At 38.2% G+C, this 14,119-nt stretch overlaps 1 protein-coding gene across 1 annotated transcript in view; it reads left to right on the forward strand.

The window, feature by feature from the left end:
• The window catches only part of LOC136858059 (probable E3 ubiquitin-protein ligase HERC1), an 850,878-nt gene that overhangs the window by 340,119 nt on the left and 496,640 nt on the right, over positions 1-14,119 (forward strand). Inside the window, exon 29 of the mRNA XM_068225263.1 lies at positions 3,411-3,615. Within this exon, the coding sequence (XP_068081364.1) occupies positions 3,411-3,615 (205 nt within the window). The remainder of the gene's footprint in view (positions 1-3,410; positions 3,616-14,119) is intronic.

Raw genomic sequence — 14,119 nt, forward strand, 5'->3', positions numbered from 1 at the left:
TCTGTTATGAATGTACAAGTTTTCCAGGGATTTTCCAATGATACAGACCACTATCTGATCTGTAGTGAACTAAGTACTGTATCTCTGGCCTAGGGTAGAGAAAGTGAAATCTGTCTCCAAACGAATAAGGGTAGAAAATCTCCAAGACGAGGAAATTAGACAGAAGTACATGGATATGATTGGTGGGAAGTTTTGAACAGTAGACAGTAAGCAGGTTCAGGATATAGAAAGAGAATGGGTGGCATACAGGGGTGCTGTAGTAAAAACAGCAAGGGAATGTCCAGAAACATCTGTGTGTAAAGATGGGAAAAAGCGAACAGCGAACATCTTGGTGGAATGATGAAGTGAGAGCAGCTTGTAAACATAAAAAGAAGGCTTATCAGAAATGGTTGCAAACAAGGGCCGAGGCAGACACTGATTTGTATGTAGATGAAAGAAACAGAGCGAAACAAATAGTTGTTGAATCCAAAAAGAAGTCGTGGGAAGATTTTGGTAATAACCTGGAAAGGCTAGGTCAGCAGCAGGGAAACCTTTCTGGACAGTAATAAAGAATCTTAGGAAGGGAAGGAAAAAGGAAATGAACAGTGTTTTGAGTAATTGAGGTGAACTCATAATAGATCCCAGGGAATCAACGGAGAGATGGAGGGAATATTTTGAGCATCTGCTCAACGTAAAAGGAAATCTTCCTGGTGGTGTTGCAAACAGCCAAGCTCATGGGGAGGAGGAAAAGGATGTTGGTGAAATTTTGTTTGAGGAAGTGGAAAGGATGGTAAATAAACTTCATTGTCATAAAGGGGCAGGATAAGATAAAATTAGACCTGAAATGGTGAAGTATAGTGGGGGGGCAGGGATGAAATGGCTTCATAGAGTAGTAAAATTAGCATGGAGTGTTGGTAAGGTACTTTCAGATTGGACAAAAGCAGTAATTGCACCTATCTATAAGCAAGGGAACAGAAAGGATTGCAACAACTATCGAGGTATCTCATTGATTAGTATGCCAGGCAAAGTATTCACTGGCATCTTGCAAGTGATCAGTCGTTGAGAGAAAGTTGGATGAAAGCAGTGTGGATTCAGACCACAGAGAGGCTGTCAGGATCAGATTTTCAGTATGCGCCAGGTAATTGAAAAATGCTACGAGAGGAATAGGCAGTTGTGTTTATGTTTCGTAGATCTAGAGAAAGCATATGATAGGGTACCGAGGGAACAGATGTTCACCATACTGGGCGACTATGGAATTAAAGGTAGATTATTAAAATCAATCAGAGGCATTTATGTTGACAATTGGGCTTCAGTGAGAATTGATGGTAAAATGAATTCTTGGTTCAGGGTACTTACAGGGGTTAGACAAGGCTATAATCTTTCACCTTTGCTGTTCGTAGTTTACATGGATCATCTGCTGAAAGGTATAAAATGGCAGGGAGGGATTCCATTAGGTGGAAATATCATAAGCAGTCTGGCCTATGCTGACGACTTGGTCTTAATGGCAGATTGTGCCGAAAGCCTGCTGTCTAATATCTTGGAACTTGAAAATAGGTGCAATGAGTAGGTATGAAAATTAGCCTTTCGAAGACTAAATCGATGTCAGTAGGTAAGAAATTCAACAGAATTGAATGTCAGATTGGTGACACAAAGCTAGAACAGGTTGATTTCAAGTATTTAGGTTGTTTGTTCTCCCAGGATGGTAATATAATAAATGAGATTGAATCAAGGTGTAGTAAAGCTAATGCAGTGAGCTTGTAGTTGCGATCGACAGTATTCTGTAAGAAGGAAGTCAGCTCCCAGTCGAAACTATCTTTACATCAGTCTGTTTTCAGACCAACTTTGCTTTACGGGAGCAAAAGCTGGGTGGACTCAGGATATCTTATTCATAAGTTAGAAGTAATAGACATGAAAGTAGCGAGAATGATTGCTGGTACAGATAGGTGGGAACAATGGCAGGAGGATACTCGGAATGAGGAGATAAAGGCTAATTTAGATATGAACTCGATGGATGAAGCTGTACGTGTAAACCAGCTTCGGCGGTGGGGTCATGTGAGGCGAATGGAGGAGGATAGGTTACGTAGGAGAATGAAGGACTCTGTTATGGAGGGTAAGAGTAAGAGAAGTAGAGGTAGACAAAGTTAACGATAATTAGACTCAGTTTGTAGCGATATAGAGGTATAGAACTAAATGAGGTCACAGCATGTTTAGTAAATTCTCAGAGGCTTGCAGACTGAATGCTGAAATGCATAACAGTCTATAATGGTAATGTATGTATGTATGTATGTATGTATGTATGTATGTATGTATGTATGTATGTATGTATGTATGTATGTATGTATGTATGTATGTATGTATGTATGTATGTATGTATGTATGTATGTATGTATGTATGTATGTATTCAGTTTCCATAGCATCTGAATAGCATTAACACCAATATTCAGTTCACTACGGAAACAGAAAGCTAAGGAAAACTCTCTTACATGTATGTATGTATGTATGTATGGAAAACATGACATTTTACTTAAATTTATTTTCAGTGTTAAATAGAAGCAGGTAAAGTAATGAAGCATGTTTGTAGCCTCATCTGCCTGATGACTGTTGCCTTGGGAGAATGAGTTCATTCATGCTGTACAGAATCAGTTATTCCTGTAAATCTTTTGCATGTGGTGCCCAATTTCTTTATTAATATTTATTTCTAATATTCTCTAGATTTAGTGTTTCAATTTCGCGAAGTAGTTACACATGACTTCAGCTCTGTGGTGTAGGTAGTGTGCTTGCCTTTTACCCGGAGGACCCTGGTTCGATTCCCTGCCAGGTCAGGGATTTTTACCTGCATCTGAGGATTGGTTTGAGGTCCACTCAGCCTACGTACGTTATTACAATTGAGCTATCTGGCGGTGAGATAGCAGCGGCTGTCTAGAAAGCCAAAAATAACAGCCAAGAGGATCTGTTATGCTGTTGGTTTTGATTTTAGTTGCACATGAAAGAGACTTAGATGCGCTAATTGTTGACACAAATATCATAGGATTTCAGTCGCCCAGTAAACATGAGTAACAAGATCTTGAGACAAGAAGAAATGTATTTACGGTGGTTTTCAAGATGCTCAAATAAGCCAGTCTCATTGTTTGATTTACAGACCTGTAAAAGATCTTCCATGGGAAAAAGTTCTGGCTTTTTGGCATTCCCAAAATCCATAACAGTAGTTAGTAAGACATAAAACCATTTTTATTATAAAATCTTGATGAATCTTAGGGTAGGATTTTCACTTGAAAAAACAAATGGCATCAGGAATAGCACACAGCCATTTACACCCTACCAAAACCTAAAATGACCTTGAGTGACTTTAATGATCCTAGAAATAACTAGAATGAGTAAGCCTACATATCTCGTTTCCTTGTATATTGAGATTTATTTTAACTTGTTTTAGTGGTAACTTGTACCACAACGGTGAACTACCTCTGAGCATGGCAAGCTTCACACAGGGAGATTACATCACTGTTATACTGGACATGGATGCTCGTACGGTCAGCTTTGGAAAGAATGGAGAGGAGCCACAGCTTGCCTTTGAAGATGTTGACGGAGCAGAACTCTATCCTTGTGTACTTTTCTACAGCACAAATCCAGGTGAAAAGGTATTTTTAAAATTTTTTTTTCACTTTATCATGGAGATGTTAGGTATGATTAAATTGAAATCTACACTGTCATGGTTCCACTTATAGCTAAAGCTGTGGCATGGGCTCAATTTTGAACCACTCCTAAACTGCATTGGTCCATTTCTTTGTATGACTGCCACCGTTTTAGTGTCTTCATTTGCATTTTCTTCCTATTCTTAATGGTTATGATTTGAAATACAGTTTTGGGTCTGACTTTTTCCACACTTCAGGAATAGCATCCAGCTATATTGCTCATTTGCTATGTAATATTAAGATCTTTCTTTATCACCCTCCTCTGTTCTTCCTGTGAGAGAACATTCATTTTTCCCTTATGTACATTTATTGCTCTGTACTAACACTGGGGCTGCAGAAAGACCAATTATTAAGGCCTCATCATTGCCAGACAACGTGAAGAGAGAAACCTCCAAAAGTGCAGCTCTACCACAGAGGCTATATGGCTTACCGAAGATTGATAAGGGACAACATATCTCTACCGCCCATCGTGAGTGCTATATATCTGACTGCCTTACATCGGTGGCACAAAGTCATACGTGAGAGATTCAGGACACTTCATTGAAAACGTGAAGAACATCCAGTTGTAAGTCGAAGACCTTGCTTGTCAGCTTCGACATGGTCTCACTCTTTACTCGTCGTCATTGGCAGTTACTCGTTTCCGAGTTTACAGATTTCGTGGCTAATAGCTCACTTCAATTCACAGCAGTTTGTGTTTAAACTTCCGGTAAAGTACCAGTAAAGGAGGTCCTGGACCACATCGCTCAGATTTTTCTCGAGGACATCACCAGGTGGAATGACAGCTTCTATGAACAAATCGACGTGTTGCCGCGGCAGTCCTCTGAGTCCGGCGAATTCCAATTTCTTTGTGAAAATTTTTTTAACAAACAGCATTCATGACCACACCATTGAAACCTAAGGCGTGGCTTCACTACGTTGATGACATCTTTCTAATCTGAAGCCTTGGAAAGAAACAACTACAGCAGTTTCCATAGCATCTGAATAGCATTAACACCAATATTCAGTTCACTACGGAAACAGAAAGCTAAGGAAAACTCTCTTTCCTCGATATTCTGGTAATGAAGACGGCTGATTTAGCCTTTGAACGCACAGTGTTCCGCAAGTCAATGCCTACAGACTGCTATCTGCAGAAAACTTGTCGAACCACCACTTGTGACAAAAATACGGAGTGATAAAATTGCTACTGAGCTCGATAGCTGCAGTCGCTTAAGTGCGGCCAGTATCCAGTATTCGGGAGATAGTAGGTTCGAACCCCACTGTTGGCAGCTCTGAAAATGGTTTTCCGTGGTTTCCCATTTTCACACCAGGCAAATGCTGGGGCTGTACCTTAATTAAGGCCATGGCCGCTTCCTTCCAACTCCTAGCCCTTTCCTGTCCCATCGTCGCCATAAGACGTCGGTGCGACGTAAAGCAACTAGCAATAAAAATGCTAGTTGACCATGCAAGAAGAATTTGTCAAGCTCACTACTTAAACGAGGAGTTCAGCCACCTCAATATGGCCTATGTGGTAACAGGTACAGCCATAAAGATATACAGCGAGCACTCCATCCCAGACGTCCAACAACCAGGGAGAAAGATGATGAGCAGCCAGCAGCTAAAGCCTTTCTGCCGTACATTGGGAAGATATCCAATAGAATAGGGAGGCTGCTGGAGTCCCATGGAGTAAAGCCCATACATAGGCTAACGAAGAAAATCCTAGAATTGTTAAAGTCTGCTGAAGACCTGTGCTATCCTCTCTCCACAGCGGCTGTCTGCAAAACGAGTTTGTTGCCGGATTCCAGGTAAAGTACCGGTTCATCACTAACTGAAATAAAAAGGGTTTTTTTTCTTAATTGTACAAGCGTAACATTAAATTAAATTCCACAATACCTGTTTATGAAAACATGTCACATTTAGGTACTTCAAAGCAATTTTATATATTAAAAACAAAACTTTTATTCATCTTTTTCATTACAGGGTATTCCTGACCTGTAGCCCATACTCCTATGCGTTTGTAAAGCGTTCTTCAATAGCAGTTGAAAGTATGCCTCCTGATTTCCATTTTGAATTAATAGATTAGCAAAATGATTATCACCAAAAACATCCATTTTACAATTTAAATGTTTGCTCAAATTCTACCTGAATTTGTCAAAGGAAGATTTTCCTGAGCTGCATCGAGTAGCAACTATGATTATTTCTATGTTTGGTTTCATACGTATATGTGAAAGGTGTTTCTGATTTATATGAAAACTAAATTGCATGCGAGTATTTCTGATTGTAATTTAAAAAAATGTTTTCTGAATTGCTGTTAGCCAATCCCTTGCAAAGAAAAAGGGAAAGAGAAGATAGAAAGGATAAACTGTCCATTCAAACCAAATTTAAAGGGGTTTTCTTAGCCTCTTTTGTGCTGGTAACCTTAACCTATCAGACTGAACATCTCTGCCCATGTCACATAAACATTTTGCAGTGTGCAAGATGGAAAGGTGTGGAAGTGGAAGACAGGTGGAGCGACCACAACAAGAGTAGGGAAAGAAAGAGACAACCCTATTGCTCAAAATCGAGGAGTGAAGGTTTGCACTGTGGTCAACCTAGCGAAGTCGTCTTTTGCACCTTGCCCTGTGCAAGGCACTGGTTCATGCACCCTGAGAGGCCCTGACTTAGAACCTAAGACTGTGGTACAGTGTTTTTATTTTTATTTCCTTCCCCGAGCCTCTTCATATGATGGCTGATCACCCGCCTCTATTCCTCCAATAACTCTGTCTGAGGTTGGCGTCAAATTTGCAAAAGCAAAAAATCCATGCAGAAGTGGTCTAATGCCTGAAGTCCATCCTGTGATTTTTGATAACATCTGTGATTTTCAGTCTTTGTTGATCCCATTGTATCTCTTTCAGCCAACCAGTGGTGTATTTTAATTTTGAGATGTAATTAAAAATTTCTTAGTTAACATATCGTCGTTCATTTCGAGAATGTGACCGTAAAATTGTAGCCTTTGTCTTTTAATTGTGTGTAATTTTGTCTATATTGCAGGAGAGGTCTTCGTTTTTTCTTTTTCTTTTCATCCAAATATCTCTTTTTCTTTTGGGGTCACAAAACTTAATATAATATATATGAGTGTTAATATAAGGAAAGATATTCATTTGGTTCATCACATTAACAAGGTTGTAAATAAAGGTGAAATGTAACAACTGCAGTTCCTCGTACATCGGACAAACTGGCTGCAACTTTAACATCAGATACTCCAAACATATCAACCCCATTAAATACAACAGATTCTATGCTATAGGACACATACAAGACTTCAAGCATAATTTCACAAATATTGAAAAAGACATAAAAATACTTAAAATCATTAACAAAGGCCCCCTTCTAAACACTACTGAAAATATTTTTATTCACCTTGACCAATACTTCAACCCTAATTTCAATTTAAACGACATTTCTGAAAAACCCAATATCCTATTTGACTTCCTAATTCTTCTTCTCAAAAATTCTAAATTTCTAAACCCGAATTCAATTTTCCATGCCTTACACAGTTCCTACTCACATTTTCTACCTCCAGTAACCAACCCTCCTAACCCACCCTAAACTACCCCTCCTTTATTTCCCTATCTTACCCTTTCCCATCCTCTTTTAACTTCCAATCATTTTAATCTTCTCTTATCTACTAATTCTCTTTCTTTATTATCTTTATTATCTTTATCACCTCTCCTCTCGGAAAAAAAACCCACCCTACTTTCCAAATTGAACTGTATACTAGTATACTATAGTGCCTCCTGCATTTTGGGTCTTTGCAACATTCAAATTTAAACTCATGCCTTGCGCTGCCTTGGACTACCTCAATTACAACCTGAATTCTTATGTTCAAGAAGTAGCGCACTGTGCATATACGTTTTTCATTTGTTTCCGGTATTGCACTTTTTTCCATTTTTCTCTTCACAGTTGATTTTTACGTCAACTGTTCCAAGGAATCTACAAGATCTACAAGATCCCAGTTACATACTTCAATTATATTAAATTATAAATTAAATTATATATATATATACATACATACATACATACATACATTTTCGCAACCGAAACAATTACAGACTGGATCATCAAGCTATTCACCGAGTTCTGTCGGCATTTGAAAGCACAGTGCCAGACATTGAGTATGTTGCGCTGATCTTCAGGAGCTAGCAATTTGCTTCAATCAAGCGACTCGTCTTCGACTTCTACACAATTTTGGGACTTCATATTTATTAAATTGTGTTGTGACTTAGCGCCTGATAGTATATGCAGGCTGGCTCACTTAACTGTTCACCTCTTCTCGTAAACATTTTGAGACACAGTGTCGTGTTTTGTGCTACTATTCAGAAGATTGTGCCTTACTTCATATAAGTGACTGACCTTCTACTTCTTCTAGATTTTACAATTTAAAATCGCGCACTGCCAATCCTCATTATCTTATATTGCTTTTTCAACTGTTTTTGTGAAAGACTCATCCTTTAATTTCTTATTTACCTAAGCATTGTTTTTGCATTTTATTCAGCTGATGATGTCCCAGATTGGGGTCAAAACCAGTACCGTTTCTGCTTATAATTAAATAGGAATGTAACACTACTTTTCTTATTTACTTGTATTGAATAAGTTGAACTACGTTATTTGTTTTTTCAATTTAATAAGGAATATTTTTTAATGTGATTCAATATTTTATTACATATTAAACATTTTGTGTGTTATTTTCTGGAAGTATCAAATACTCTTCATCCCAAGAAGGTTTGAAACTTGTTGGCGTTGATGGCCTGTGCTGTGCTGAACTCTCATAGTAAATACAACATTTACCGACTAGGCTTGAACGTCGTGTGGTGTGAGGATAAAGACAGGAACACCTGTCACCTCACATGAGTACACACGTATCGTGTCGCAATCTAACCTGTCCATAAAGAAGTGCCATACCTTTGCGCCACTAGCCTTCAGTACTATTATGTCATGCACTTCCCCTACTTTTCCCCTACTTGCTCGCTAAGCTGCTCTCGTTCCTCAAGAGTGGGCAGCAAATTGGCTCCGAAGGCATTTCTCTCTCGATTGACGATGCCTGCTCTAGTCTGTTGTAACCCAAGTTATTGTAGCATTTCTTTTTCCGGTATTTTTTCACAACAAGTGAGTAACAATTCTACAATTTTTGTTGTACGCTAGTGTCATTTCTTTCAACCATTTTTATGTTATATTTTTTATTTCAGTTCTAGGATGCTTTCTTGAAACTCATGACAATGGCTAACAAGCAGTGTACATTTAATAAACTTTGGCTAGACAGCAAAGTGTTTCCCGAACTGACATATTGTTAAATAATGCAACTTCAACACATTGTAAAGTGTGCTGTAAATTGTTCAAACTTAGTAATGTGGGTAAACAAGCAGTCACTTCTCATGCTAAAGGACCTCATCATCATAATCACTGGCACGACAGCCCTTTGTGGGCCTTGGCCTTCCGAAGAAGTTTTCCCCATTCTTTCCTGTTAAGTGCAGAGCTCCTCAAATTCATGATTCCAATTATCTTTACATCCTCTCTCACCCCTTCTTCCCACCTTAACTTTTGTCTGCCAACTTTCCTGATTCCTCCTGGCACTGCATTAAATATCTTCTTTATCATTCTGTCGTTAGCACGCAACACATGTCCTGCCCACTCCAATCTTCTGATCTTTATACAGTTAACAATGTTTGGTTCGTTATATAAATTATACAATTCATGATTATATCTTCTTCTCCAGACACCATTTTCTTCCACTGGCCCAAAAATTTGCCTCAAAATCCTTCTTTTCAAATATACCGAGCTGTCTTTCATCAGATTTTGAGAGTGTCCATGTCTCAGCATCATATGTTAATACAGGCTTTACTAAAACTTCATACATCAGGACATTAGTTTTCCTGAACAACAGCTTAGACTTCAGATGTTTTCTGAGGCCATGATAGCACTTGTTAGCAGACAGTATACGTTTTTGGATTTCAGAACGAGCATTGTTCTTGGAATTAACTTCTGATCCAAGGTAGGCAAAGCTACGCACAACATCAAACTTATAAGAGCCAATCTCTATGAATGTGGTCCCACTAGGGTAGTCTTTCGTGGTTACAGGCATGTACTTAGTTTTTCCTTCATTAATCTGTAAATTCATCTTTCTTGCTGCTTTTTCGAGGCTTGTGAAAGCTTCTTTCAATGCTCTTGGTGTCCTTGCGATTGAATCAATATCATCTGCTTATGCCGAAGTTTGAATTGATTTATATAAGATGGTTCCACTTGTGTTGATACTTGCATCTCTGACAACTTTCTCCAAAGCTATATTGAACAAAAGGCATGATAATGAATCTCCTTGCCTAACTCCATTCTTGGTCATTACAGCACTTGATAACATATTCTGGATCTTAATTTGATTCCGAGTATTTTCCATGGTAGCTTTCACAAGGGCGATCAGTTTCTTAGGGATCTCAAACTCTTCCATTGCTACATAGGGTTACTTCTATCAGCGCTGTCATAGGCTGATCTAAAGTCAATGAAGAGATGGTATGTATCAATTCAAATTCTTTACACTTTTCAAGTATATAGCGAATTGTGAAGATCTGATCAATAGTAGATCTTCCTTGGTGAAATCCGCATTGATAGTCACCAACCACATTTTCCAAGGCACCAATCTGCTAAAGAGAATATTGGAAAATATTTTATAAGCAATGGATAATAAGCAAATACCTCTATAATTAGAACACATCATGATATCACCTTATGTATCGGGCAGATGATATCTACGTTCCATTCATCAGGGATTGTTTCAGCTACCCATATCTTGGCCACTAGTTTGTGAAAGTGTTTAAGAAATCCCTTTCCAGCATTTTTCACAAGCTCTGACTGTATTAAATCTGTTCCCGGGGCTTTGTTATTCTTTAACTTCTTAATGCCAAGCTTGACTTCCTCAATACTAGGTATCGGTACTTCTATGTCTGATTTTCTTGTATGTACAGGAGGTAAGGTTACTTCGTTATCACCTGGACTTTCGTTCAACAGTTCATCAAAATATTGGGCCCATCTTTCTAGTATTGCTTCCTCAATGCCCAGTATTATACCATCTTTATCTGTACACAAACTTGTTCTAGGCTGGAAATCCTACGACTTTTATTTAACTTCTGATAGAAAGCTCTCACATCATTCATCCCTTTCAACCGTTCCATTTCTTCTAATTCTCTCCTCTCATACTGTCTCTTTTTCTTCTTGTTCAATCTCTTTTCTTCTCTTCTGGAAGTTCTATACTCTTCCACTGCTCTTCGGGTGTGGTTCCTCTGTTGCATTCTCTTGTATGCTTCATTTTTTAAGGTTGTTGCCTGTGCACACTCTTGATCAAACCAATTGTTGTGCCAGACTTTCTCTTCCCTTTCTAAAACTTCATTTGCAGTTTTTAATAGTGCATCTTTAAGATTTTTCCAGATTTCATCAATACTCTCACTATTAGTTAAATCGGTCCGGGCCTCATTAAGCAAGCTAGCATATCTGAGAGTAGTTTCGGGCTCCTTCAGCCGAGCACTGTTGAACTTTCTTGCATTGGATCCATGTACCTTTCTTGCTTTAGATATTCGGCTTCTAATAGTTGCTACCACAAGGTAGTGGTCAGAGTCGGTATTGGCCCCCCTATAACTTCTAACATCCATCAAGTTAGAGAAGTGTCTTGCATCTATTAGGAGGTGGTCAATTTGGTTAAAGTAGTTCCATCTGGAGACTTCCATGTCATTATATGTATGTCCTTGTGATTAAAAGTTGTACTTCCCACTACCATATTTCTCGAGGATGCAAAATGTATAAGCCTGATTCCATTATCATTAGAAATATCATGCAAGCTATATTTTCCAATACAAGGTCTGTATTCGTCTTCCTTTCCTATCTTCGCATTCAAATTCCCGAAGATTATTTTACAGTCTGCTCTTGGGCACTCATTATAAATTTCATCCAATTCATCATAAATAGAATCTTTATCTTCGTCGCTCTTCTCTTCAGTTGGAGCATGTGCACAGATAAGACTGTAATTGAAGAACTTCCCTCTAATTCTAAGTCTGCACAATCTATGCGATTTTGCCCGAAAATCCATGATAAGATGTTTTATCTTCTTATTGACAATAAAACCAGTACCAAACATGTGATCCTTCATGTGACAGCTATAGAATACCATGTGATTTCTCCTCTGTATCACTCCTTCACCAGTCCATCTCAACTCTTGAATAGCAGTAATATCTAGTCGATACTCATCCAGCTGATAGAGCAACTTTCTTAGGTTTCCAGCTTGGTAAAGAGTTAAAACATTCCACGAACCAATTCTTAAGTCCTTTACACATTTGCGAGGTCGTTGTAAAAAGGTCAGGCCGGCTATTTCTTCTTCAGATTTCATAACGAGTTTTTTACAGATTGGGTTGTCAGCCCAACGGCAACCCCCAGCAATCCTGTAGGTCCGATGTTTTCTTTCGGGATTATCTCCCTTAGCTGGTGGGTCCCCATTTTGAAGCGTCTGGAACTCGCTTTTTCGCCCTTACATGACTTAGCCGAGTACACGCAGTGTACCCGTTGCCCAGGGGCCACGGCGTGGACATGAATGTATCGGACTTCATAGGAATAAATGGCATTTCCTGTGCTTTATTAGTACACTTCCACCAGCAAGAAGTGAACCCACAGGACCACATACTACCCCTTCGGCCCCCTGCTGAAGGACCAACTAATATCAAATATAATGTCTTTCTATGCAAAGAATACCTCTACTCCATCTCCATTTGAAGATACGCAGCCAAGAGTTATCAATACCTCCACAGCTACAAAGAATTGGCCGTGCTAGGAATAAGTCAAAGGAGTTTAAAGACTTGCAGTGTGAATAAAGATGATGATATATCGGCTGAAGCCATATAGAAAGATGTTTTTCAACTCTTGTGATCAAACATCTGCAGCATTCAAAACAATGTTCCCAGGCAGTAAAATTGTTCAAAGCTTTACTATGGGCAAGACTAAGGCTTCCTATGTTAAAAATAATGGATTAGCCCAAAGAAAGTTCACAGAATGACTTAAAACAGTGCTCTGACTTTGTTGTTTATTTTGATGAATCATTAGACAAATGTCCAAAGAAGACGAATGGACTTGTGTGTAAGGTTTAGGGATGTAAATCTTCAAAAATTGCAACAAGGTATTGGAATAGTGTACTTTTAGGCAGGGAAACTAGGATCACTTATGAGATCTGTTTATACATGGACTGCCCTTACCTTTAGGCAATATTTTTCAAGTCTCAATGGATGGGCCAAATATTAACCCCAGTTTGTGTTTTTTTTTTTTTTTTTAAATTACTTGAAAATCATTTGCAAGTGCTAAACCCTGAGGCCAAACCTGTTCTTGATGTAGGCATATGCAGTTTGCATACATTGAATTGAGCCATGATAACTGGGATCTCCAAAATTGACTGGGACCTTTTAAATTTTTTCAGATCTTTGCACAATCTTTTTAAAGATAGCCCTGCTCAACGTGTTAAATATACAGACATAACAACAAGCACTGCATTTCCTTACAAGTTCACTGCAATAAGATGGTTGGAAAATGGATGCTGTATTGATCAAGCTCTTCAAATATAAGATCACATTGACAAATCTGTGAAAGAGTATACTGAAAAAAAAAAAAAACCTTCAGAAGCTGTGAAGAATCCACTACATAAGGAAAAATTAAGTGTTTTTAGAAGTATTTTGCCAAATGTCGAACCTTTCCTCAGAAGATTTCAAAGTCAGAAACTTATGGTACCTACGACTGACTTATCTTCAAATTTGAAAACTGTTTTGAATATAGACCTAGACTAATTGGAATTCATTATATTCACCTATGTTAGAAACAAAAGTTATTTACATTTGATCTCAAGAGTGCTTTAAATCCACGTGAAATTGTATTAGGTTGCTGTGGTAAAAGTATTTTCATATTTGAATCACTCTATTAATAAGTTAGTTGAAAATGATATGATAAAGGTATATGATAGGTCTACATGTTACTTTTTTTTTAAATTGTTTAGAAAGTGCCCATTGATGTAATTGTTTTTCCATAAATAATTGAATAAAAGGAAGTGGAGAGAGAATTAGGCCAGCTATGGGAATGATGGAGGCTGGAATTTTCTTTTTTTGTTCCTTGTAAAATATGCTGTTTGGTGAATTAACTTACCACTCAGTTTTCTTGAGTCAGAGAAGTTTTTCTTAGTAGGTCAGAGAAAATCAGGGAAACTTGAGAGAACATTTCTGTGGACACTATGTTAAACTTTACACTTTGAATTGAAAAGGGCAAAATATATCGAGAAAAGTGCAATTCACATTTTTAGTATTTTAATTGCCCTTCATTTTTAAAAACAATTTAAAAAATTCGACCAGGGATCATAGAGATAATGGTGTCAACCTGGCGTGGCTCATACGCCATCCTTCTTGGCAGCTCAAGATAAGCCCGACCA

This window comes from Anabrus simplex, chromosome 1, assembly GCF_040414725.1.
Source record: "Anabrus simplex isolate iqAnaSimp1 chromosome 1, ASM4041472v1, whole genome shotgun sequence".
In the NCBI taxonomy this organism is placed as follows: Eukaryota; Metazoa; Arthropoda; class Insecta; order Orthoptera; family Tettigoniidae; genus Anabrus; species Anabrus simplex.